Genomic DNA, 27,737 nt, shown 5'->3' with positions numbered 1-27,737 from the left:
AGGCAGAGAGGCCATTTCTATACTGGATCCCCCAAAGAATAAGGGCTCTATCCACTCTACTGGCTCCCCCAGGAATCACACCCTGCCTACCTGCCTCATTAACTCACTGCCCCATAGGACAGAGATGTTGGTGCCTGCCAGATCCCCAGACCCCTGAGACAGAGCCATTAGCAACAGTAGGACCTGCCCCCCCCACTCTCAGCCAGGGCCAGGCATCATTTGCTCCAGCTCACGTCTCCCTGTCTCTCTGTCTGTCTCTGTCTTTCTCTGAGCCTACTACAGCCTAGAATCTGCTCAGAACAGAAGGAGGCTTGTGGGCTGACAGGATCCAGGAAGGGAGAAGACATTGGAGCTAAGAAAGAATCAGTGAGCGGGACCAGTAAGAGAAATGGCTGGATCACAGGAATCATTCTGCATTTCCTAGTCTAGAGATTGAATGGGATCCATTAAGGGCATCTAATCTAACCCTCTGGTGGCTTCTGATACCTGAATCTTCCCCACCTCACCTCTTTGCCAAGTGTTACCTGGCTTTGGCTTGTATGCCTTTAGTGACAGAGAGCTCAGTCTTTTAGAACTGAGCAGAGGGATAGGGGCCAAGAGTGGAGACTCTGATTAAATTGATTGGAGGTCTCTTTCCTCTATCTCATTCCCTCCTCTTTCTCCTTCATTCTCTCTCTCTTACCCTCTGCCTCCGGAACTGTATTTGCTTGTGTCTATGCAACTGAGGTTTCCTCTGATTCAGCTGAGGAAGTCACCAGTACCTGAATGATTACAAAGTACCAAACTCAGCACCCTGCCCACACTGGACCGCAGTACCTGGTGAGCATTATTTTGGTTAACGGTAAGATGACACAATCGACATTTACAGCAAACACAGATGACAGGAGATAGTCCAACACCAAGAGGCTGTCTGAGACTCTCAAAGCACTCTCCCTAAGGGCACTGAAATTCCCAGCCCCAGGCTGTAATGTGCAGCCACCTTTCAGGAGGCAAATGTTGTGCAATTCTGGGAACTCTCACAAACGCTCCAAAGAGGGACCCTTGAATAATCTGAATCCAGTTTCCCCTGCGGCTCCCCAGGCTCCACCAGCCACACCCCAGCTGCTCCTCAAGTGTATCCGGAGATTGACACCTCAAGGCAGAGGGCTGCACCAGGGGCACCATGGCATGGGGCCAGGAGTGGGATCCCCAAATGTGGCCCCTTAGAGGCACATCTTGGGGAAAGAGAGTGGGGTTGGGGCTCAGGGAGACAGGGGGGATGGAGCATATCAGGGGCCATCAGAACATCGCTCTTCCCCAGGAATCGGCTTCTTCTCGAAAGAACCCCATGCTTGCAAACAGATACAGTGAGTGTGACAAGGTTCACCGGCTTTGCCACGCACGGAACAGTGGGGCTGCTTTAATAAACAGTGTACTTTGCGATTAACAGGCCATATCAATTTGTAATCAGCACCAAAGCAAGTTCTTTGAAAAGTTTCTCTCCCACGCTTCCACATTTGCTCTTATTTCTGACTACACAAGCAATACCCAATCATTATAGAAGATCTGAAAATACAAATACATATAAGAAGGAAAACACCCTCACACATTTACCTTGTAATTTTACCATCCAGAGATGTTTTGCCAATATTGTGGTGTATTTTCCTTAAGTCACTTTTCTAGACTCTTCTTTCTTTAAAGAGATTTAACCTCCCCCCCTCCCCCCACTACCAGTCTTATTACTCAGAAAAGTCCTTTGGAGTACAAAGGGCAGCATTAGTGCAGCCACTCCCCTGGGATCCAAATCCTGACCCGAGGAGGATTTTCCTGAACTTCCAAGCTGGCTGTCTCTGTCATTGCTGTGTCCAGGCAGGTGGGACAGGACCCGAGGGACAGGAAACCCAGGGAGGTGGCCCGCCTACCCTGGCCAGGCCAGGTGCTCAGGAGCAGCAGCCAGCTCTCTTGGGTGGCCTCTCGGGGGCCACCTCCACCAGTGAGCCCTTCAGGCGGTCTTCTTGCATCTTGAGTGACCTGCGTGAAGATGCCTGGGCATCAGTCCTCTCTCTCACCTCCCAGGGGCAGCAGGGAGGGGCCCAGGGGTGCAGCTGGGGGGCTGCCCCCCGGAGCTTCCTCTCTCCCAGCTGCTGTGCCCCTGTCCTGCGTTCCACATGGCACCAGAAAAATGGGGCCACGGAGACTTCGGCCTCCTGTCTCTTTTCTGGCATTCTCTGTAGCCTACTGTGTGCCAGGCGCAAGGGACTCTGATTATGACAATGAAGCCATCACGTCCTTGCCTTGAGTAGTGAGAGGGACAGAGAGGGGAAGGGGCGATCAGGACCCAGGAATGGGGAGGCACACAGAGGGACTTCACGCCAGGTCCTGGAGGGATTTAGGGAACAAGGAGGCAGAGATGGAGCTGAGACTGAGCAGTGGACAAGGGTTCACTAGCAGAAAAGGGGGAGGGGTGTGTTCTAGGCAGAGGGCAAAAGCTCAGCGTCGAGAGAGAGCTTGGGGGTTGGGGAAGCAAAGCCCCTTTGTTCATTCATTTATTCACAATATATTTACTGTGTGCCTGGCACTGTCCTAAATCACAGAGCCTAAGGACTAAATGGCCAGAAAGAAGCCTTGGAGGCAGCAGGGATTCAGGGCTCTGCCGGCCAGGAAGCCACATTCAGGAACTTGGGCTTTTATCCTAAAGCAAAGGGAAGCCACTGAGCAGTTTCCTGTCGGAGGGATCTGGCGTGATCAGGATTGAAGTTTAGCAAACTCACTCTAGCTGCTTTGTCAGAGAAGGGGCCCAGAGATCATCTGGTCTAATACCCCTCCCCCCTCACTCACTTCATTCATTTATTGAACACCTAGTATGTGCCAGGCCCCAGGAGGAGGGGCTGAACAAAACAGACATGACCCTGCCCTCCTGGAGCTACAGCCTGGTAGGGAAGGCAGGCAGCAAAAAGAAAACAGACAAATGCATGTGTAACTACAGTTTGTCAAGAGGGGCTTTTTTGTTTTTTTTTCAAGAAGGGCTTTGAAGGACACAGAGAAGGTAATCGTAGTGGTGGGAGGGGGTGTGGTCAGGGAGGGTCCCTCTGAGTGGCTGAAGCTTATGGGGGGGGGGCGCAGGCAGGGAGATGGCACTGGAGCCAATACAGGCCACTGAGAGGCATTTTGATTTTACTCTAAATGCACTGCATTATTATTACTATTTTTTTTTGCCGCACCGCTTGGCTTGTGGGATTTTAGTTCCCCAACCAGGGATCAAACCCGGCCCCTCGGCACTGCACCAAGGCTCAGAGAGGGGACGGGAGATTTCCCAGAGGTGATGCAGCTAACAGGACTGGTAGAATTGGAGTGAGGAGACTCCATGCACTGTTCTCTCTCCTTCCCCAGACTCCTGAGCCCTGTGCTTTCACAGGTGCTTCCTCGGAATGGGGCTTCCCCTCCCACATGAGTCAGCTGAAGGCTGTCCAGAAGATTCTGGGTGGGAAGCAGCAGGGCGGCACTCACCGGGCCAGGTTCACCACAGGCTCCAGGATGTTGTGACCCAGGGCAGCGCTGCACTCTCCAAAGGAGACCCCCAGTTCCTGCAGCCAGACAGATAGGGGTACAGGTGCCATGGGGGAGACCACTGAGAGTCTAGGTGGCAGTGCCCACCACCAAAGACCTGATCATCAGACAGAGTCCCACCCAGTACACCCCCAGGCAACCCCAACCGGTGAGGCAGCCCATCTCCGTCTCCTTGTGGCCCATGGCCCCCAGCCTTGCCCCTCTGCCCACTGTCTCTCCACCCTGGCTGGACAAGGTATCAACGATGCCACCTAGAAAACGCCACAGCATTCAAAGTGACGGTGGGAAGCCTGTGTCCCAACTTGGAGAAGTATCCTTGGGGACATTTTTAAGTCATTAGTTCTATGTATTTTTAATTTTAAAAATATTTAATTGGGGGAAATATTTGAAAATATAGCATAAAAAAGTAGAAATACAAAATATAAAACACTCCTGTTAGTGTTTGAGTATATATTTCCATTGTGTTTTATATAACCCTTTTATTGGGGGGTGAGGGGGTGGGCTAAACGTCGTTATACTTTAGGTTAAACATATGAAAGTGCTGTTTTGATAGACACCAAACAGTCAAATATCAGATTTGACTGATTCAACCTAACCTATACCCAGAGATGCAGCTGCTTTTCTGACTTCACGTTATATTGTAAGCATTTCCTCCACACCCTTAAATATTTTTTAGAACAGGATTCTTAATGGCAAATGCTAGCCTCTCACATGAAGCTCCACAAATAACCACCAAAGGTTTGCTCTTATAAATAACACTGTAAAGAATATCCTCATACAAATGTTCAATTATACATAATACACGGGTATCCAGTACGTCATTCTCTTAAGAATTATTATTTCTGACTCTTTCCTTAGGATAAATTGCTAGAGGAGGAATTACTGTGTCAAGGAGATGAGCTACTACTTTTTTTTTTTTTTTTTTTTGAGCTACTACTTTTAAGAGGAAAAAGTTCCCACCAACCAGGAGTCACAATGATGACCTCATGATCAGGAGAAATGAGAGAAGAAACAGGAAGGAAATACGATATGGAAATGCCAAGAGGGGTGGTGTCAGAGGTAGGGCAGGGAGCGAGAGTCTTTGTTCCACCTTTATTACTCTCCAGATTTTCTGGAATGTAGTTCAGTTCTATTCATAAATAAATAGTATCCACTGTCCGCTGTCTGGTGACAGGGCTTTTGATGCAATCTTCCCAGGGAAGAATTTGGGTCTTAAGATAGAATAAATTAGAAGGAATGTTATGTTAATTGGAGACCACAGATAAAATTAAGATTTGATTGGGAATTTTAAGTGAAGCTTAAAAAGATTTTGACTCTAAAGATATTTTTAGGTAAGTAGGGACACTGTGGGGATTTGCTAATTCAACAGTGAGGTTCAACGTCATGCCCACTGTTACCTTCTCGTGTTTGGGTCTTAGGCCCCGGGTGTGTGGGAGGCTGTCGGTCTTTGATGGAGCAAGGGCAGGAATGGATCCTTCTCTGTGGTATCAGCCAGGGTGACCTATTCATTACCCTCCAGGGAGGGGTCTGCCCAACCCAGGCTGGGGGAGGGGCTGATGCCCAGGTACTCACCTGGGCCAGTTGCTGCCCAGCCTTGGTGGACACTTGCCGATCCTCCTCACAGTCTGTCTTGTTTCCCAAGAGAAGGATGACCACGCTGTCAGACACTGCATCCTGTGCACAGGACATCTTCCCTCAGCAACACATGTTGAGTGCCTGCTGTGTGCCAGGCCCTGGGTAGATTTGGCCATACTCTCCAGGAAGCTGACTGTGTGCCACTTCCCTCCACACATGCCCACCTTTCCATATCACACCCACTCCACACTCTTCCCACCTCTGACACTTTCCCTTCCATCTGCAGTGAACCTCTCTGCCTGCAAACATGTCACCCACTTTCCAAGGCCAACCTCAAAGTCACTTCCCCCAGGAAGCCTTCCTAGATTGCTCCTGTCCATGCTCCTCTTTCCTGCCTGTATTGAGCAGCCCAGCATTTGACTATGCAGGCTGCCTTGGCTCATCTCCTAATTGTTTCATGGATAATAATAATAATAGCTTCTGTTTACTGAGAGTTTACTGTATACCAGGTGCTGTGCTGAAAGCAGTTATATCAGTTAATCCTCACAACTGCTCTGTGAGAAAAGTTGGGAAATTGAAGTTCAGAGAGTTTAAGTCACTTCTCCAAGGTCACAGAGTTGGGATGGGATAGTTGGGATACAAACCCAGGTCTTATCAGAACCCAGAACCCAGCTCCCCTCATGTATCACCTTATCCTGCTTCTCTTGCATCTCTTCAACTAGACTAGAAACTTCTAGAGAGAAGACAACATGTCTTTCTTCATACCCCTCTTCTGTGCTAGCACATACTGCAGGATTTCAGCATGTATACATACAGCAAGTAAGTACGTGGGGGAAAGAACTAGAGATGTGTGAACAGAGGAATGATTACCTAGAGTGGCACTAGACTTGCATTATCCCCAGGTGTTAAGAAGACATCACAGAGCTTCTGTATATAGGAAAAAATGGTCATAGGATAAAGGAAAGAGTTTGCTTTGGAGGCCATACTGTGTGGTTGTAGTTTCTTTGTACTACTATGTTCCCAGCCCATCCAGCCACATACCCTCAGTAGATTATGTCACCCATATGTTTGCTGTGTCATTTGTAATCCTGGGAGAAAAGAGGGAGTGGGAAGGATACAGGTTCCCTCTTGACTCCACACACTGGGGCCAACCCCAGCAGCCATCAGCTCACCTGGAGACAGTCCAGCCAGTAGCGCACATGGGTAAAGCTCTCCTGGGAGGTGACGTCGTACATGAGCACCACTCCATCAGCCTTGCGGAGCAGCTGCCGCGTCATGCTGTGGTACCTACCCAGAGAGTCCGCATCAGGCCATGCCAGGCGGCCTGACCCCAAGCCCTGACCTCTCTAGGCCTCAGCCACTCCATCTGCTTCTAATTGCTTCCCAAAGAGAACGTGCATGTATTTTCCTTCTTACAGTGTGCTTATCGTTAATAGGTAACAGTCCTCATGGCTCAAATTTCAGAAGGTACCAAAGGGCACCCCGTGAAAAGTCTCTCCCAGTCAACCCCACCCTCATCCTGCAGCCACCCCCAGAGGCAGCCAGAGTTCCCCATTTTTTTTTTTTGATAGCAAGAAGTTTATTTTACCCATTTCTTAAATAGTTTCCCAGAGGTATTATATATATATATATAGATACATAAATGTATATGTACACACACACACATATACCCATATACATACTGTTTAAACAAATACAGTGTAAAACACTGTACCTATTAATATTCAGTATTCTGTACTTTGTTTTATCCACATAATAAAATGTCTTGAAGATATTTCCCTATTGGTACATAAAGAGGGTCCTCCATCTTTTTTGTGTTCATAATATTTTATTGTGTGGAGAGACTCTAATATATTTAACTGGTCCATTACTGATGGTGTTTAGTTTGTTTCCAATGTTTCATAATATAAACAGTGTTGCTATGAACAGTCTTGGTCCCTTTGATATTATAGTCATGTATGAGTTTATCAATAGAATGAATTTCTAGAAGTAGAACTTCTGGGTCACAGAAGATGTGCCTTTTCAGTTTTGATCACTACGGCTTAACCAGAAAGTGGAAAGCCAGCGTTTTCAGAAGGACAAGCAATTGGGTGGCTGTCCCCTGTTGGGATGGCCATCACAGGTGCCCTGCCATGCTGAGGGGAACTCTGGGTCTGCTGTCCTGTCTCCCGCATGGGATCTGGACTCATCTCTCCATCCCTGACCTCCTGAATCATCAGGGGTAGAAGCTGCATTTGCACTTGGTTGCCTCTTAGCCCATATTGGACTCCTCAGGGTCGGGGTTGCCCTCCACTCCTCTGCAGCCCAGACTCAGCCACTAATGTCGACAGTGCTCGTTACCTCTCCTGGCCAGCTGTGTCCCAGAGCTGCAGCACAAAGCGCTTGTTGTCCACCAGCAGGTTTATGACCCGAAAATCCACTCCTAGGACACACAGAGGAGAGTCAAGCTTACTTGACTTCAAGTTACCATCCCAGACTTGCAGCTGAGGCCTGCCTGAATACATACCTGTTCCCAGTACCAGCCAGGGTGGGATGGGAACCTCCAGCTGCTGGGCTTCCCTTTTGCTCTCCCAATCCCATCCATACTTGAGGGCCCACATCCTCTATGAAGCCTTCCCTGACCACGCAGCTCCCACTGCACTCCCGCCCTGAGAGTTGGCCAGCGTGAGGCACCTTGCATTGTTTTTACCTCTACAAAAAAAATCTGTCTTCTCAACTGCATGGCAGTGTTTATTCCTCAGGCTACTCAGGAAAATCAGTTTGTTAATTTATTTTTTATAATACTTCGTTTCATTCCTAATTATTGCATGCATCTTCCCCCTTTACCCAGACAGCAGCCTGGGAGGGTGGAAGGAATGTTGGCTTCAAGGATGACCAGTTGGGCCGTGAGTTGTCCACCTTCTGCTGCTATACTGGCTGTGTGACCTCAGGCAAGTCACTTCACCTCTCTGAGCCTTCCTTCCTCATCTGCAAGGTGGCAATTTAAAAAGACCCACATCACTGGGTGGTTGGGAGGATTAAATGACTTATGTCCAAGGTTCAGCCTAATTTCTAGGGGGTGCTTAGGAGGTGGTAATTTTTATTATCACTATGAATTCTCATCTCCCTGAGCCCCAGCTCCTCAAATTTCACAGACCCACCCTTCCCTGTGTCATGGTTCTAGACACCTCCTGTGCCTGGAAATATGGTAGTAACAGTGAAGTCCCAGGGAGGTTTGGAATCTTTGGGGAGCACCTTCCAGCCAACCTCCACTTCCCAGGGACACCAGGCCGGGTGGGGCTGATAGAGAGGGGCTGCTTTGTCCATGCTGAGCCCACTGCAGGGCCCAGACCAGCTCCGGAAACGGGCATCTCCTCATATTATCCCTGAGCTGGTAAGACCTTCCTCAAGGTCTAGGTCTCTCATGCAGCCCCCAGAAGCAACTGCTGCTGTCCCTGGTGGTGACTGAAGCCACAGACCACCCCCCACATCCATGCTCTCCACAGGAAACTGGGAGAAGTGGCAGATGGGAGCCCTGACCTCAGCAAAATGCTGAAGCAAAAGTCTGTCTGTAGCATCCACTTCTCTTTTTTTTGGCCGCACCACGTGGCATACGGGATGCAGGATCTTAGTTCCCGACTAGGGATCGAACCCGTGTCCCCTGCAATGGAAGCGCAGCGTCCCTTAACTGCCAGGGAAGTCCCTCCATTTCTCCTTACTGCCCCCTTTCCTCCAGGTCTAAGGAAGCCCAGGGTCTGCAGGAACTTCTGAGGTTATCCAATCCCACCCCCCGTGATGATATCCAGCCTCTGCTTAAATACCCACTGTGTGATCTATTGAGCAACCCTAACCCTAACTAAACCCTTGCATTTAGTAACTTTACTCCCACTTTCCACCTCCCTGCCCATCACCCTCCTCAATCCACCCATGTATCCCCGCACCCTCCCCGAAACATGTTACAACTTAACCACATAAACTGTTAGAAATATAATGTTTTCAGCTTCCCAAGGAATCTGCTGTTTTACATGAACAACCCCAGGGAGAGGGCAAGGCTGAACCCATAAGAGGGTAAAACTTCTGGAGTGGGGGCGTGTGCTTTGAAGGCAGGTGGCCCTGGGTATGAACTTTGGGGCCCAGGTAGGGCAAGAAATTTAACTGGGTCTTCAATTCTTTGTCCTCCTCATCTGTAAAATGGGGGCAGATACGGAGAAGCCTCAAAAAAATGCACAATCAGCTATAATTTGATGGGCTCTGGCTCTGGCTCTGGTCCTCCACCAGCCCTGTTCTCAAATGGAGGCAGGTGAGAAAGGGGGGTGGGAATGGAGCAGGGTGATGCTGAGTGGGGAAATGTTTATGGCTGAGGAAGCTGGAATCACCCCAATGATAGTTAAACCAGATGGATGACAGCCACCAAGGGCACCAACCCACAGCTAGCAGTGGGACAGATTTGGATCACACACCTGGATCTCAGGTCCTCCCAGCTGGCTAGCAGTGCATGCAAAGTTGCCTTGTCTTTTTACAGTTATGCAATCTGTATTTTTCTCTACTGAATTTTGTGGAAACTTCTTACCACATAATAATGGGAGAGGCTCAATCACAGGGAGGGCTGATGTAAGGAATAAGGCGTGTATGCCTGGTGCATTGTAGGTGGTCAGTAACCAGTAGCTTAGGTGATTAAGGATGGTGGCCTTGCAGACCCTGTGACCCTGTTCAACATCAGACCAGGCCTCCTATGGGTCCCCTTTTCCTGACAAGTCTGCATTTTTAATTGGCAGAGAAAATTTCAAGAACTTGTCCTGGGGGGCCTCTCTTACATAAAGTGTGAGAACTTTATCCACTGGTCTAGCACTGACCCCATCAGCACGCACCCTGGTGGGACACAAAGACGTGGACCATTCCAACTTTGCTCCTAAGCTGGCTGTTCCCACAGCTCTTTTCTGTGGCTCTAGGCAATGTTCAAGTGGCCACATATCCCAGTATTTTTAGAGAGAGGAGGCTTTGTGCTACGGGACATTTCATTTGCAAAAGCCACTGAATTAGACATTATCAAACATTTACTTATAATAATAACCATAAAAATAACTAATATTGAGCACTTAATACATGCCAGATATTATTCCGAGAACTTGGTATGTATTAACTGAACTAATTCTCACAGCCCCTCTATGAGGTCAGCACTACTGTTGCCCCCATTATGCTCAGAGAGGTTAAATAATTTGCTCAAGTTCATACCACTAGTAAGTGGCAGAGCCGGGTTTTGAGCTCAGGGACCTGTGTTCCTAACTTACCCCACTCTACAAATACATTCTGCGTAAAATATTCAACTTGCCAAAGGCCACTTCCTGCCACTGTCTGGCTGACTGGCCTAGGGTTGGTCCTGAGCAAATTCAAGCAGCAGGGACCCTGCGGTGGCCTGCCCAGGGGCCACGTGGCTGGAGACCTGCTTGTTTTCACCATCAGCCAGTGCTGGCAGCTAAATTGCAGGGTGCTTTGTTGATGTGGCACATTATTAGCTAATCAGATCGATGCAGAAAAAGCCAATTACCTGTAATTAGAGATGATTAGTAAAATAGCCAGATTATGCCCATATAAAATAATGTCTAATGCAGGGCCTGTGGTGAGGGTAGAACCTACAGCTTCCTCAGGGATGGCTTGCTCTGGGCCTGCTCCAGCTCTTCAGCCTGGTCCCCCAGGTCTCCCCTCCCTCCTCTGCCACCCTCCCCAGGTGGCCCTTACCCACAGTAGCTGTCAGCCCAGTGGCGAAGGTGTTCTGGTGCAGCAGGTGCAGGAAGGATGTTTTGCCCACATTCGAGTCTCCCAGGAAGATGACGTGGAAGGCGTAATCAGGATTGGCCAAAGGCTCACTGGCCGTGCAGCCCCCTGGGGATGGGGTCAGCCCAATGCCTCCGGAGTCCATTCCTGGATCTTCAGGACTGTTCTCTGCCCTTGGCTCCCTGGATTGAAGGGGCCCTGGTTCTTCTACTGCGTGAGCGGTTGTAGGTTGGGGCCTGGGCTGGGCTTCCAACTCAGCCCTGCTGGGGAGGGTTTGTGTGGGCTCCTGGGGCCCTGCTGCATCCCCAGGCTGAGCCCCTGTGCGGGGAGAGCCCCTTGAAGGTGATGGTTTTTCAGGAGCTGGGGCTTGTGCCTCAGCCTGAGCCTGTGTTCTGTCAGGTGGGAGAGGAGCAGGTGGGGAATCGTGCTGGGGGAGTTCCGGGTGCCCAGTTTTCAGGCCATGAGCCTCAACGGACAGCTCTGACCTGAAATCCTGCCCTCCCTGGTCCCCTGCTTTCCTTTCGTCAGCCCTGGGCTCCTCTTCCGGACTCTGGTGGGGTAGGGCAGGCAGCCCTTCAGGCCCAAGGACCTGGCTGTGAGCTTCCTGTAGTCCCCCAGGACAGCCCCCCTGTGCATCTGGGCTCAGCTTGCCCTGCTCCAATCTCTCAGTGAGAACCTGACCCACAGGCTCCAGGCCCTGGGAGGGCTCATCCAGCCCTGCTGTGAGAGCTCCGGCTCCTGAGGACCCCAGCCCTGGCTCAGATCCAGCGGCATGTGGGTCCTGATGGAGGGCCTCTCTCTGCCTGGGTGGCTTGGCTGGGACAGGCCCAGGCCCGGAGCCCTCGTCATCTGGGTATGAGGCCTGGAACTGTTCACTGGGCCCAGCTGGGGCCTGGGGAGGGGGAGAGGTCACATGAGGAGGGGCCCCATCCTCCAAAGGAATGAGCACTTCGAGCACAGCTGCCACCAGGCCCCCTGACTCCCAAGCTGGAGCCCCTGGAAGCCCCCAGCGGAAGTGGACCCCAGGGCTAGGCCCTGACTCCTCCTTAGGTTCCAGGCTGGGGGGCTCTCCAGTCTGCTCTGGGCTGATGTCCTGCCCCTCTGGGTTCACTCCTTTCTCTTCCTCAGTCCCGGAAGGCACCCCAGGGGGGCTTCCTGGAGACCCATCTGGATCTGAAGGTGGCTCCTGACCAAAGAGAGAAGCACGCGGCTCCGGGATGGAGATCTGCCTGACCGCTTGGGGTGTCCGGGGGCCTGAGGAGGCTCTCGGAGCTGGGGGTGGGCTCCTGGAGAGCTGCAGGGCACTGAGGCGGGTGCTGCTGAAGCTGCTGAGGAGCTGGTCCCAGTCATCGCTGTCCCCAGTCAGTCCAGGCAGGGGAGCCTCCTCAGAGGAGACTGAGGCCTTCTCCTCACCTGCTCTGGGGACACTAGAAAGGGTGCGGGAAGCTACGGTCAGGGGAGGGGCGGGTAGAGGTCACAGCTACCCTGTCGGCATCCATCACCACTGGGTGCGCACCTCACCGCTAGTCCTTCCTCCCAGTCTTCCCTTTGGCAGTGCTTCTGTCCTGGCACACACTCCCTACCCTTCCCCACCTCCAATCCTGCTCATCCTTCCAGGCCTATATGGAGCCTCACCTCCTCCAGGAAGCCTTCCCTACTCTTCTGGCCCATCCCACTCCTCTGACCTGTAACGAGTAGAGTGGGTGCTGTACCCGCCAAGGATCCAGCACTGCACTAGCCTGTGTGTGTGTGCATCTCTGTGTGTGTGTGTGTGTGTGTGTGTGTGTGTGTGTGAATCCCAGTTGTGTGATTCATATGTCATGTGTGTCTGGGCACATGACTTTCCCCCGTCTGTCTCCTCGTCTGAGAAATGGGCATGATAATCCCAGCCTGGCAGGGCTGTTGTGAGGTTTAAGGAGGGAGTCTGTGTGCTCTGGGCACTGAGCAGAGCCTCAGAGAACTCAGAGCCGCCCTCCCCTCTTCCAGGAAGCCCCTGGTCTCCAGCCCAGCCCAGGGGTGGCAGCTACTTGCCTCGGTTCCTCCTCCATCTGCCAGGACACACGGCCCTTGGTGGCGTTCAGGTGCTCCCTGGTCACCTGCAGCTGCCCCCGCACCTCTTCCAGCCTCCCAGCCAGGTCACGCTGGGCCTCCCGAAGCTGCTGGTTCTCCGAGCTGGCCTCCTGGTGTGTGCTGCTGAGGCGGTAGAGCTGGGCCTCCAGCTGCAGGAGGTGGAGGGTGAGGAGGAGGGAAGCCCAGGTGCCCTTCAGGGGAACAAACAGCCTCCCAAGGCCACTGTGGGGCACAGACTCCAGGCTCCTGGACACCCAGCTTAAAACATAGGATTGGGGCAGGGGGTGGCTGTTACCCCCTCACTGGCCTAATTAGCTCCATTACCTCCCACCCAGGAGAGACATTGGAATTTGGGGGATGGGGAAGAGAGAGAGAACTGTGTAGGAAACACACACTGCCAGCACCACAAGGGCCTGAAGCATACATGGGATCACACCCTCCTCTGCTCAGCGTTCTGCAGTGGCTGCTCCTCTCTGAGTGCATCTGGCCTGCAGGGAGCTCCTGATCCAACAGCAGGTCACAAGACTGGGAGATGGAGAGCTTCTTGACCATGCCGCGTGGAGGGTAAAGGCCTCACAATAGCCTCCAAGGCCTTGCACAGTCTCCCCCCACAACCCCACCTCTGTTACATCTCTGACCTTCTCTCCCACTACCACCTCCTCCCCACCTGCTCCCTCATTCTGTTCCAGCCCACAGGTCTCTTTGCTGGTCCTTGAACATTCACAGCACATCATACCCACCTCAGGGCCTTTGCACTTGCTATTCCCTCTGCCTGGACTGCTCTTCCCCCAGATACCACATGGTCCACTCCTCACCTCCTTCAGGTCTTTCCTCCAAGTCATCATCTTAGTGAGGCCTTCCTTGACTCCCCTATCAAAACCCTTCTCTCCCCCTGCCCTGCTTTACTTTATTCTCCTTAGCACTTTCACTATCTAATATGTTATAGATTTTACTTGCTTATTTAGTTTATCATCTCTCTCTCTGACTAGACAATAACTCTACGGACAGGAGTTATCTGTGTCTATTATGTTCCTCAGAACCTAGAACAGTGCCTGGCACATAGTGGTTGCACCATAAATAGTTGTTGGGTGAAGGAATGAATAGCCTTGGGGGGAGAGGCTTCACATCCACAGGGGACAGGACAAAATGGTCCCATGTGGAAAGTCTAACCTCTTCCCTTGGCAGAAGGGGCCCGCCTCAGTTTCCAAGGAGCAGCTACTGCAGAGGCACCTGGGAAATCAACCCATGTCAGGAGGGTGAGACCAGGTAGCAGGACCAGCCAAGGCAACAGTGGGGAAGACTGGGAACCTGGTCCAGTGCTGAAAGAATGCAGGTTGTCCTGGTTACAACAGATGGTGATTTTACTAAGGTCAGTGGTCTGAAAGTTGAGGAGGGAGGAGACAATGGGGCAGGGTCTCACACCCAAAGGCTTAGCACAATGCCAACTGGAAGTGACTATAGGTTATGAGACCTGAGGTGTTGGGGTAGCAGGTATTCTGACCAGGAAGCTAGGTCAGGTTCAGCGACAGTAACAACTGTGATATGTAAAGCACCTACTACCAGCCAGGCACCATCTTAGGCCCTCAAATATAGAATCTCTAATTATCACAGCAGCCTTCTAAGGCAAAAGTTCTGATCTCCATTTCTCTGATAAGGAAACCAGGGGTCAGAGAGGTTAAAAACCTGCCCAAGGTCACTCAGCTGACAATGGAGATGAAAGTTGAACACCACCCTATCACCAAGCTTCTCCAATGCTGAGACTTTGTATTTGCCCAGTGCTTTCCTGTTTCAAAATGCTTTCCCATTTATTACCTCATTTGACACAACTAGCTGGGGAGATGCATAAGATGTAGCTATTCCCATTTTACAGATGGAGAAACTAAGGCCAGGACAAGCAAAATTATTTCCTCGGATTTGCATGGTTTTTAATTGGAACAGCAGGAATTTGAACTTGGACCTTCTGACTCATGTCCCAGTACTTCCACTGCAGTACCCAGCCTCAGAAAAAGGCCGGAGACATCGCTTTCCTAGGGGCCAGCTCTGATGCAGGAGCCCAATGAGCCCAGGGAACCCTCAGGAGATGGGTGTCAGGGTCTGTGAATCATCAGAAATTGGGCTCCCGGGGAAACCCGTCACTCACCTCCTTCTGGCCCTCAGTCAGGCGCTGCACCGCGCGTTCCTTGGCCTCCAGGACCTCCTGCATCTGGGAGCTGAGGGCCAGGCCCCGGGCGTCGCTCTGGGGAGCAGAAAGGTCTCAGCCCCTGTATTGCCGAATCTAAGACCCAGCTGGGCTGGGCTGGCTCTCCCCACACTTCACCTCCACCCAGGCCTAGGGTGCAGGGTCCAGGATGTCTCAACAAGGAGGGGTCTAGGACAGCTGCCCTGGCTCAGGCAATAGGAGACAGAAACCCAGAGAGCAGGAGTGGCTCCGGGAGACACGCGAGACCTGGCAGAGGTGAGCAGGGGGCCCAGGCTCAACACTCCCCACCCCACCTCTCTGAGGAATATGAGCTCAGGGATGTGAGAAGATCTCCTCCCAGCAGCCTCCTGCTGCCCCACACTGGCCAGTGGCCGGCCCGCTGCTTGGCCAGCAGGGGAGTTCAGCACCGGGGGAGAGGTTGGCTGTCGCGGAGAGCCTACCTCAGCCTGCAGCTGCTGCTTCTCCTGCCGGATTTGCTGCTCCATCTCCTCATAGAGCTGCTGGACCTCGCGATGGTGGTCAGAGTCCCTCCTGGAAGGGGTGGGGGGTGGGACCAGGCAGCCCATCAGCACCCTGGGACCCTGCTGCTGGCAGAGGTGGTCTGGGCCTGGGTTTGCAGTCTATGCTACTGTCCACCTCACTCTGCCAGCGGTCACTGACCCCCGTCGCCCTGAGAACAGTCATCCCAGTAACAGCTCCTGACATATATGCCCTTGATATTGATCATCTGATCCCGTCATGCCGACTCCCATAACCATCACCAAGATGTTGGTTCCTGTGGCCCTGTCTCATAGTCCCCAAAGCCCCATCACTCTGTCCCCACTTCCCGCTGTTGCTGTCCTCCTACCCCCATAACTCAGACCCCCTGGCAAGGCTGTGCCCATACCAACCCCAGGATCACCACATGCATTGTAATCTGTGTGAGTGGTGACCTGGGGTTAGGTGCCACAGTGGCCCTGCACCAAGACACATTGACCAGTCCCTCTTTGGCTGAAGGCCTAACTCTGTCCTCCCCAATAGGTCCCCTCTGTCACCCCTTCTTCCAGTTCAGCTCTGCCCGTCTGACTCCCAAAACCTGCAGTGGACGCCTGGCCTCCATTCTTTGGAACTGAGAGAATTCAATTAAGATTCAACTAAGATGTAAAGAGCACCCACTGTGTGCCAACACCGGGCAGGGCACCCCGGCCCCAACTCACTTCCTCAGGGTCAGTTCCAGAACCTCCTTGTCAGTCCGTGCTTCCTGCAGGCGACTGTTCATCTTGGCCAGAAAGCCCTCCAGGTTGCCTGCCAGCTGGGGCTCCTCCTGCTGCAGCTTCTTCCATAGCTGCCAGATTTCTGCCTGCCTGGGAGGGGAGGATAGCCAGAGATTAGACACGGGGCGGGACCAGGAGGCAGGGGGAGCCCCACTCCTTGGTTTTAATGGCAACACTCCAAGAGACTTGGGCACCTGGGCCACGAAAATCTATTTACACCCTACAAGGTGAAGCTCAAATGCCACCTCCCCCAGGAACCTTTCCCAGTTGTGCCCTTTCCCTTCGTGAATCCCCACAACACTTTGTCTCTCTATGGTTTGGTGATTAATTGTGGGGTGGGGGAACTTGGGAGTCCGATGGCCCAGGGCTTCCATCTGTCTTCTCTCTTCTCCCACTCTAGCTGTGTGATCTTTAGCAAGTCCCATGCCCTCTCTGAACTTATTTGTAAAACGGCCACTGGAGAATGAGACACACCCAGTGAAAGCACCGGCTTGGGGTCTGGCACCCAGTTGGCACTCAGTAAATGCTGCTTTCACATGGATTTAACTAAGTCATGAAGACAGATGCCTGAGGGCTGAGCCCAGGGCAAAGCTGCCAAGTGGGTAAATCACTCCCCACCACACCTGTCCCGCCAGGCTGCACCCCAATCCCACCCTGCCTGCCCCACAACAGCTGCCCCACCCTCCGAGAGCTTGTCCTCACAGAGCCCTGCGGGGCGGGAGAACCTGGGAGAACCTGGGCAGACAGGCGAGGGTGATTCCCTTGCTGGTTCTAACAGACCCAGTGGGACCTGGGGGGTGTGAGAGGGGCATTTCTAGGCAGGAGCCCCTTCTCTAAGCATGAGTGAACGCCAAAAGCCCAGAGCCTGAGGCAGTCTCCAAGCTCTCCTGTCTCCAGTCCTGCCCAACTCAAAGCATCACCATGCCTGAAAAGCATCCCCCATCATACCCCTGGAGGACCCTCTTTTTGGCACCCTCGGGGAGCTTTGTATTTTTAAGAATTGAGTCCCCTTAGGGAGCTGACCCTTCAACTCGCTAATCCTTCTGAGGCGTGACCATGTAGGTCAGGACAGGGAGGGAGAGGTTGAGTGGGATGGACTCCCAGTGGGTAGGCTTTCTCCACACGTGGCTTTAATCCCACAGCAGCTCTTACGCTCACTCTGTGGCCGGGGAAACAGAGGCCGGAGGTTAGGCTACTTGCCCGCAGTCGCACAGCTAACACGTGGCTAAGCCAGGATTTCTGCCCAGCTCTACCTGGTGGCTCCCGCTCGACCTTGTGTCCAGGAGAGTCCTCACCCCCACTGACCAGCAGTAGCTCTCCCTGCACCCACGACCACGCTGGCCTTACTCGGGAAGTGAGTGGCTGGCTTCCAGTTGCTCCATGAAGGCAAAGAACGCCTCCTTCTCCTCAGCGTCGGCCTCCTCCTGCACTGGGAAGCTGGTGGCTACAGATCCTCGCTTGAAGGACTGTGGCCTCCTTCTGTGGAGCTTGTGGGTGCTCGGGCTAGAGCCAAAGATGCTCTCTGTGAGACAGAGGGGTGCAGAAGGGAGCAGAGCGGGGCTCGGCTCAGTCCCTTGACCTCCCACCTTGCCTTGCTCCAGTCATCGGGGAAATCATTATATCTGTGTCAGTCACATTTTACAGGGCCAGGGTCATACATTCCTCACATCAACCTTTGGAGTCTACTCAAGGTAGACACTGTGTCCCTTTTACAGATGAACATCTGAGGTCCAGAGAGGCCAAAAGACTTGCTGGAAGTCACACAGCAGCTCCACGGTGGCCAACACAGTCTTTTCACTCAGTCAAGGGATATTTATTGAGCATCTACTATGTGCTAGGGACAAAATTGGCCAAAATCCCTGCCCTGGTGGAGCTGACAGTCTATGAATGCTGAAAAGGACACTTTTTTTTTTTTTTTAAGTAGATTTGCCAAGTGAGCTAAAGGAATGAACAGGGTAATTTCCACTGAGAGACTAGATAGAGTCTACTTTAGAGGGGGTGGTCAGGAGTGTCCTGAGGAAGTGACAGTGGAACTGAGATGTGACTAACAAGAAGGAACAAGCAATGTGGATTTCTAGGGAAGCATATTCCAGGCTGAGAGAACAGCACATGCAAAGGCCCTGAGGTAAGAGCCAGATTGGCATGCTGGAGGAGGCGAGTGGTATTGAGTGAGCCTAAGAGATTGGAAGGGTCTGGATGGTGCTGGCCTGTAGGCCCTGGGAAGGGGGTTGAATTTTGTTCCATAGACCTTGGGAAGTCCCCAGTATAGTGGGCACAATGGACACAGATGTGAAGATGGCCTCTTGGGGCTACATGGACAAAACGTTCCCTCTGCCCCACTCCCGATTCCAGACCCTCATTTCCCTTCCCTACTCCGGGTTTCTCAATCACCAGAACTGGAGCAACCACCTCCTGGGGCGGCCCCAACCTATAAATGCAGATTCCTGGCCTCCCTTCCTGTTGTCCCCCAAACTCTTGGACACTCAGCAGACCTGAGATCTCCAGATGGCTTTGCAGACTTTAAAAGCTGAACAGTGCTTTTCAGGGTCTCTGCAAGGACACCACTCCTTCCATTCCCTGGGCCAGAAGGTCTTCCCCCATCAAGCTCAGCAGGAATATTGTGCATCTCCGGCTTTGGTGTCGTTAGGTCTTTCTGGGCATGTCTTGAGAAGCCGGTGTTGGAGTAACCTTGGCCAGTGAGGGCTAAGGAAGGGCCAGGGAAGCCCCCACCCACTAAACATCACCCTCTGCTGCTCCCTGGGTCCTTGATTTCCTTTAACCAAAGCTAGAATGTGACCTTCTTCAGGCAGAAACAAGGCCTGTGGTCTCAAGAACAGGTGGTGCTTAACCTCTTGCTCAAGGGAAAGATTTACTGGGGAGATGACAAGGGAGGTATCAGAAAGCAAGCCTGGAGGCCTCTCTGGAGGAGGGGGATGCTCAGGGGAGCTGCCAGCTAATAAACTGCTCTCTCTGGTGGAAAGGAATTCAAGTCTCCTGGGCTAGAGTCTTCAGGCTCAGCTCTGCGTCGAACCAACTGCCTTCCCACTCAGGCTAAGTGTTCTCATCTCCACAGAAATCTGTATCATCATCCATGCCCAGAACTGCCCTTGGGAATGTTATGAAGGTCCTGTGATTGGTAGGGAGTCCTGGGGTCTTTCCTGTCTGCCCAGCCTCGCCTCATGCTGGGCACACTCCCCAGAGGCCCTCCCAGGACAGACATACTGAGCCCAGAGCTGAATTCTTCAAGGGAGAGGCGTCCCTTCCGCTCCACATCCACCCAGTCAAAGATCATCCCTGGCTCCTCCTTGCTGTCCAGGAAGCTGAACTTGGCCACCTGCAAGGAAGAGGTAAGTTGGGCACTGTTCCCACTGGGGAGGGCTCTGGGCCACCCTCAGAAAAGAAGAGGGTGTTTGTCTGTAGCCATCTCCACCTCCCCTCTCCCCAGTTTTGGAGTCCCACCGCCAACCTGAACTCAAGGCAGACCCTTGAGGCTCTTGGACCCTATCCAAGGCCGCCCTCTCAGCAGTGCCTTGAACTTCATCCACACCTTTTCCCTTCCTCCATCCAACATCAAAACCTACCAGTTCTGAGTCTCATCCCTTTAGGACTCTAATAAAGGACAGTAGCCAAATTTCCCCAGAATGTGTTTATCAGTCTTCAAAAATTATCTAAAACTGGGCTTCCCTGGTGGCGCAGTGGTTGAGAGTCCGCCCGCCGATGCAGGGGACACAGGTTCGTGCCCTTGTCTGGGAAGATCCCACATGCCGCGGAGCGGCTGGGCCCGTAAGCCATGGCCGCTGAGCCTGTGCGTCCGGAGCCTGTGCTCCGCAACGGGAGGGGCCACAACAGCGAGAGGCCCGCGTACCGCAAAAAAAAAAAAAATTATCTAAAACTATTCAGTGATGCAGTATAACAGACTATGTTCTGCATTAAAATATTAATATCTAGTTTAAAATTTTAATTAGAACTTGGAGGACTTCCCTGGTGGTACAGTGGTTGGGAATCCGCCTGCCAATGCAGGGGACACGGGTTTGAGCCCTGGTCCAGGAGGATCCCACATGCCGCGGAACAACTAAGCCCGTGAGCCACAACTACTGAGCCTGCACTCTAGAGCCCATGAGCCACAACTACTGAGCCCGCGTACCACAACTACTGAAGCCCATGCGCCTAGAGCCCGTGCTCCACAACAAGAGAAGCCACCGCAATGAGAAGCCCACGCACCGCAATGAAGAGTAGCCCCCGCTCACTGCAACTAGAGAAAGCCCACACACAGCAAGAAGACCCAATGCAGCCAAGAATAAAATAAATAAATAAATAAATTTATTTTTTAAAAAAAAACTCAGAATTGCTTGTTCATGTTAAATACAGAATGAATCCTAGATTATTTTTTATTACATATGGGTTAGGATTAGGCTCAGATGCATTCAGCAAAAACAAACTAACAAACGATAACAGAAAAACTCAAATAGCTGAGGCTTAAATAATAAAAGCTGAGATAAGTAATCTGAGTATTCGGGCCAGGGCTGCTGTGGCAGCTCCACTATGTCTGCAGGGCCTCAGACTTCAAGCTCGAGGCTTAACTGTCCCTCAGTTCCACCCTCTACATGAAGGTGCAAGAAGCCTCCGGAGCTCAAAAATCTCTATTCCAGACAACAGGGTGGAAGAAGCAAGAAATAAAGGTGTCCTCCTTTCCTCATATGAAAATAATTCCATCCCACCTTTCCCAGATGCATATATTTTACATAGCTGCAATCATATTATGATGTATATAATGCTGAACCTTTTTCTTATCCATAATTTCTTCCTATCCGTAACTCTCATTGAAATTGCTCCTTCATACTCTCGAATGGGTGTTCCAAAAGTACTTAACTTTTCCCCTATTCTTGGACATTTTTTGGCTCTGTTTTCAATTCTATAAATAAAATGCAATGAATACCGAACAGAAAATTATCTAAAACTTGAAAATAAGTACAAAAAGTGGACAGCACATCCTTTCAGTATTCTACAGGGGGACCAAGGCCACCCAAGCGTCTTCTAGATTCTGTGAATGTACTTAATTCAACACATGGTACTGATTAGGGGTCCCAGACTAAATGAAGTCACACGTTAACTTGTAGATTTTGTCCAGGAGAGATGTAAATAACTTTTGTCTGACAGAACAGATAACCCCAAAGATTTATGGCCTGTTGTACATTAACCAACTTTAAAAAAATCTATCTCAGCAATCCGATTCTCACATTTCTTTGTTAAATTGTCCAGCTTTTAAAATGCTCTTTCAACCATTCATAACATTTCTCATTAATAAATGAGTTAAATAAAACCTCTGGTATAGACTCATTTTATTTTTGTCCAAGGGTCATGATTTTACCTTTTTGGAAATTCTACTTTGACAGTTTTGGAGGTTCATGGAGATGCCCCCGGGGACTCAGCTGTCAGAACCCAGTAAACTGCATTGCTGGAAAAAGAGCCCCAGATGGACTCTGGGAACCCAGGAACTTTTTTCGTTGGCTCTTGAAGGGAATCTCAAGTGTGACAGAAGTTTAAGTTTGCTGACTCTGTTTCTCTAGTTTTTACGTTTTTGTTTTTACTGATTTTCTGCTTCTGGTTTTGGTGGTAGCCATGATGGGGAATTCTGTTTTCTGGACTGACCATTTGGAGATCTCCATGGGATACATGAAGGAGACCTAGTGTCTGTTGGTTGAGAGACAACAGAAAATCTGGTTTGCTAATCCTTTGTTGTTGGTGGTGGTGTGTTTGTTTTTCTAGGTGTGACCTCAAATCGGTTAAGAATTTTGAGCCCGCTGGGGAGGAGAACAGCTCTTTGAAATCTGAACTGGAGAGTTTTTGTTTCTGTGTTTACTTTTGACCTGTGGCTAGGGTTGGAGAAAAGAAGCCCTGTCTGTGTGTCTACATGTCTGTAATTCAGAACGGCCCTTAACTCTCATTGTGAGTGTGAATATTTTTCTGTATCTGGGTATTAATGACTTAGAGTACTACATCTCTCACAGGGGTTCTGTGTGGATTGGTTTGTAGAGACAAATAAGTGTTTATATAAATCTAATGGCCCCCAAACTCACAGAAAAAAAAAAGAAACTGAACTTCTAATGCTTTAAATGTGCTGGACTTAAAAACAAATCCCTCTTACAAGAAATTGCTAACTCAGAAAACTTTTAAGGAGCCAGGTTCAGATAATTAAGGTGAATCTTTGACAAATTAAATTAAATTGGTTTAGGACTTCCCTGGTGGTGCAGTGGTTAAGAATCCACCTGCCAATGCAGGAGACATGGGTTCGAGCCCTGGTCTGGAAGATCCCACATGCCACGGAGCAACTAAGCCCATGCGCCACAACTACTGAGCCTGTGCTCTAGAGCCCACGAGCCACAACAACTGAGCCCGTGTGCCACAACTACAGAAGCCCGGGTACCTAGAGCCCGTGCTCCACAAGAGAAGCCACCGCAATGAGAAGTCCGCGCACCGCAACGAAGAGTAGACTCTGCTCGCCACAACTAGAGAAAGCCTGTGCGCAGCAGCGAAGACCCAACACGGCCAAATAAATAAATTTGTTTAAAAAAAATCAATCAATCTTGTGAAAGTTTTACTGCCACATGTTATATTAATGCAAAACTAGAATTTGGCTCCATCTCTATTAAAATGATAAATTGGTCTTAGAGCTCTAGGCAAGGGATAAAAAGGGGTGACTATTAATCTTCTGTGTAAGTTGCCCGGAAAACTGATTCCATGTCTCAGCAGAATAATTTTCTCTGCTTTATTTTGGCTTTATCGTGTTCTAATTTTCTTTAAAACAAAAAGCAGAGCCACTTCGCCTATAAAAGAGCTAAATATCCTTGCAATAGTGTTGCCTTCTATGTTTATTTCAAAATGTTTTATTTTATTGTCACTTTGATTAAATAGGAAACCAAGTACTATTTCCCAGGATCCCATGATTCTGCGGGCCTCTCACTGTTGTGGCCTCTCCTGAGGCGCAGGCTCAGCAGCCATGGCTCACGGGCCCAGCCGCTCCGCGGCATGTGGGATCTTCCCGGACCGGGGCATGAACCCGTGTCCCCTGCATCAGCAGGCGGACTCTCAACCACTGCGCCACCAGGGAAGCCCAGGATCCCATGATTCTATTTTAATCTAGTGCCCTATCTTCTGTGATGGCTCTTTTGGTTTTGCCTTCCCAACATCAGATCCTAAGTTTAGAAAAAAATAAAATTAAAATGTCAGGATACCTTTCTCTTTATTTATTAAGTACCTCAACACTATTATAAGAGCATCGTGGGAAGAACTGTCAGATCAGAAATGATATTCAGCCTTTCCTAGGCTAAGTTTACATAGGTAAAACACTCTTAATATAAATATTTCAGAAACTGCATGCTTTAGGGGAAGGCCCTAGAGATTTCTCAATGTCTTTACTATGCAAAGTATGTTCTTATCTTCAGGGGAAACACTAATCAAACTCTCATGAAATAGTTATATACCATATCCCAATAGAGCATTTTACTCTCTTCCATTCTGATATTATTAGTTACTGTAATAACTACAGGCTTTCAGTCTCATTACTAAACACATTTCTGCTTTCCTACCCTTGCCTGAAGGCTTGGTTACAAGCTGCAGGGTAGTTTGTGTCTTCCACAAAGCACACACTCAAAGTCTTGTGGAAAAGGACCGTACCAGGTTCTACGAACTATTGATGCTTTACTTGGGTACAGGATTCCAAGCTGGCATTAGCCGACCTTCAGACCGAGCCAGTGGATCACAATTTCTAGGACTCTTTTCAGTCCAGAAGCAGCCAGCTCACTCAAGATCCAGTAGATGAAGAATTAATTACATGGAACTGAATGAATCATTAAAGGAAATCGAGTTGTGGTTATTTGCTGGGAATATAGTTGATATTATTTTTTTATTGTTTTATTTTTATGGATGTATGAGGAAATCTTCTCTCTGTCTTCTTGAGCTGTCTCTAACCTTCAGTTTAGGAAATTATGCTTTCATAAACTGAAATTTAACATTTTAAATGGTATCTGAATCTCACTGACCCCCTCCTGATTCAGAAACCAATACTTCAATACTTTTCCTGAATCTCTTTCCTTTCTCTGGCAATATAGTTATTTACACAGTTTCAATAAGAATCTGTCCTCCTTTTTACTGGGATATAGTTGAATAGATCAGTTGTGTAACTGGATGTTGTATTAAAAGATGATTCTCATTTAATCAATTGTGACAAGTCCACTGTAAGGTGCACTTGTCGAAACAATGCCTGCAAAGCTCTCTCAGGAAGCTGGCCTGGGAACAGGTGATAAGGAAGGTTACTTCTGGGCAGGAGAGGGACCTTAGAAAAATTGGGAACCTCAAGAAGGGAGGAAGTCCCTCACATTTATAGGTGCTGCAGGTGAAAGATGCTAGAGAAAGTCTTATGCTTGGTTTCTATATTAGTAGGGAGGCCAACTTGTTCCAGTTTGCCCAAGACTTTCCCAGTTTCAACACTGAAAGTCCCACATCCCAGGTACCCCTCCAGCCCAGGCAAACTGGGACAGATGGTCACTCTAGGTAGAAGAGCGAATAACAGAGGTTTTAAAAGTCCAACTTAAGATTCCATATGAAAACTTCTGGACAGAAGCTAAAATGGCTCAATACTTCAAAACTCTAGATTTGCAGAGCCCAGTCCAGGAGGTCCACATGCTTTATTTGCTCCCTCACTGCATCTAAGGAAATGATCGAGCCAAATCAACTGAGATCAGACTGTTTTATGTCAAAAATAAAAAACTTTGGAGATTATTTATGATCACAGGAAATTATCTGAAACTTGGAAATAAGGCAAAAAGGTAGACAGCACATCCTTTCAATACCATATGGGGGTAAAGACTACCCAAGTGTTGTCTAGACGAGAGGAATGCACTTAGTTCATCTCATTGTTTACCTTTCATTAGAAGTCCCAGACTTATCGAAGTTACTTGTTAACTTGTAGATTTTGTCCAGGAGAGGTGAAAATAATTTTTGCCTAGTAGTACAGATAACCCCAAAGATTTATGGCCTGTTGGACATTAGCCATTTTTAAAACTGAACTCAGCAAACTTATCCTAACACTCTTCTGTCAAATTGCCTATAAATATTCCAGCTTCTCAAATGGTCCTTGAACCTGTCCTAACATCTTACTGGTTCCCTCACTGATTGATAATAATAATGAATTAGATAGATCTTTGATAAGTATTGATTTTATATTTACTCAAAAGTCTTTTTATTTTTAACCATTTTGAAAATTATATGTTAACATCAGCCATTTGTATTTTTTTGTGGGCCTGAGGGTGGAATATAAGAAGGGTCAGTTTTGATGGGGGAAGAACAAAGTCTTGAGCATAGAGCAGTATCAGGAGGAGACAACAGGTCCAGTGAGACTCCGGCAGCCCACATAGAACCCTTTGTAGAAAATGAAGAGAAACCAAAAAAAAAAAAAAAAAAAAAAATCCAGCCAATCTTGGTGTAGCTCACAGCCTAAGATTACTTCTTGGCATGTACAACCTTGGCTGGTCTTCTGTTGCATTGAAGTTTGCAGTCATTGACATTGTTTGATTTCCAGGGCCCTGACTGCTCCCCAAGATAAACTTCCCTGCTCAGTGGGCCTAAAATTATACCATTTGCAATTTAAGAAAAAAAAAAATGTCATGAAGAACCTAGGGGTAAGACAGGAATAAAGACACAGACCTACTAGAGAATGGACTTGAGGATATGGGGAGGGGGAAGGGTAAGCTGTGACAAAGCGAGAGAGGGGCATGGACATATATACACTACCAAACGTAAGGTAGATAGCTAGTGGGAAGCAGCCGCATAGCACAGGGAGATCAGCTCGGTGCTTTGTGACCACCTGGAGGGGTGGGATAGGGAGGGTGGGAGGGAGGGAGACGCAAGAGGGAAGAGATATGGGAACATATGTATATGTATAACTGATTCACTTTGTTATAAAGCAGAAACTAACACACCATTGTAAAGCAATTATACTCCAATAAAGATGTAAAAAAATTTAAAAAAATAAAAATAAATTATACCATTCTCAAGTTACTTCTTTGGCCTAAAACCTTTCCTTTGTTAATATGCAAATATTTCTGGAAGAGGGTAACACAAAAGGCCTTATCAATCATTTACACATTAGTATGAACAAATTCCTAGCCTTTCCTAAGAGCAAATTTGAGATGAGAGAAAGCGAAAACAGCAGGCAAGCTCTGCTTTCCTGGGATGGGGAGTCTCAGAAGGCTGTGGAAAAGGGATTCAGGGGGATGGGGCCTTGGACTCACCGCCAGATCCTCTCGAGTGACAAAGCCCCTCTCCTTGGCACCACAGTCCTGGAAGAAGCCCTGCAGTTCTGCAGCTGACTGGGAGGACCAGGACTCTGGCTCGGGGGCCACAGAGGCATCCTGGCCATCAGCTGGCTCTCGCATCTGCCGCCGGCGGCTGGAGCCTAGCTTCCGGCTCTTTCGGGGCACTCTCTGTCCATTCTCCATGGTGCTTTAGCCTGGGGACAGAGAGGTGAGGGGACACTGGGCTGCTGAACACAGTCACTCCCTGCTCGAAACTCTCCCATGACTCCCCATCACCCCTGGAGAAAATCCACGGTGGCTGATGAAGCCCTGCCTGATCTGACCTGCGCTGGCCTCTCTGACTCATCACCCACCCCCAGCTGACGGCCTCCCACACATCCCGCTCAGGGCCTTTGCCCTTTCTGTTCCCTCGCCTGGAATGCTCTTCCCTGAGGTATCCACATGCCCTCATCTCCTTCAATTCTCTGTTCAACTGTCAAAAGTCTTCTCTGGGACTTCCCTGGTGGCGTAGTGGTTAAGAATCCACCTGCCAATGCAAGGGACATAGGTTTGATCCCTGGTCCTGGAAGATCCCAGATGCCGTGGAGCAACTAAGCCAGTGTGCCACAGCTACTGAGCCTCCAGTCTAGAGCCCACGAACCACAACTACCGAGCCCACGCACCACAACTACTGAAGCCTGCGCGCTCTAGGTCCTGCATGCCGTAACTACTGAGCCCACATGCTGCAACTACTAAAGCCTGCGTGCCTAGAGCCCGTGCTCTGCAACAAGAGAAGCCAGCGCAGTGAGAAGCCCGCGCACTGCAACGAAGAGTAGCCCCCGCTTGCGGCAACTAGAGAAAGCCCACGGCAGCAACGAAGACCCAACGCAGCCAAAAAAAAAAAGTCTTCTCCGGCCATCATAGGTTCTATTGCCTTACTTGGGGGTGGTTACACAGGATGGTCCAGGATCTCACTGTCTGAAAGACCAGAAAGAAGCAACTTGCTGCTCTACCAGCTTATCTCCTCACATCACAGCTTCCAGCAGGGGC

General features: G+C 49.9%; 1 protein-coding gene across 1 annotated transcript; it reads right to left on the bottom strand.

The window, feature by feature from the left end:
• Positions 1-1,919: 1,919 nt before the first annotated feature.
• On the bottom strand, positions 1,920-26,902 carry RAB44 (RAB44, member RAS oncogene family). Its single transcript, XM_060164160.1, has 13 exons — positions 26,685-26,902; positions 19,618-19,729; positions 17,743-17,917; positions 16,339-16,485; positions 15,583-15,673; positions 15,083-15,178; positions 12,904-13,091; positions 10,837-12,299; positions 7,462-7,543; positions 6,294-6,408; positions 5,119-5,220; positions 3,487-3,563; positions 1,920-2,010 (listed from the first exon to the last, which is right to left on the bottom strand). The coding sequence occupies exons 1-13, from the start codon at positions 26,889-26,891 to the stop codon at positions 1,920-1,922; spliced, it is 2,946 nt and encodes a 981-aa protein (XP_060020143.1). The 5' UTR covers positions 26,892-26,902.
• Between the last annotated feature and the right edge of the window lie 835 nt (positions 26,903-27,737).

Source organism: Lagenorhynchus albirostris, chromosome 10 (assembly GCF_949774975.1).
Source record: "Lagenorhynchus albirostris chromosome 10, mLagAlb1.1, whole genome shotgun sequence".
Taxonomy (NCBI): Eukaryota; Metazoa; Chordata; class Mammalia; order Artiodactyla; family Delphinidae; genus Lagenorhynchus; species Lagenorhynchus albirostris.
Note: the sequence above shows the minus strand (reverse complement) of the source record. Positions and strands in the feature narration are given on the sequence as shown.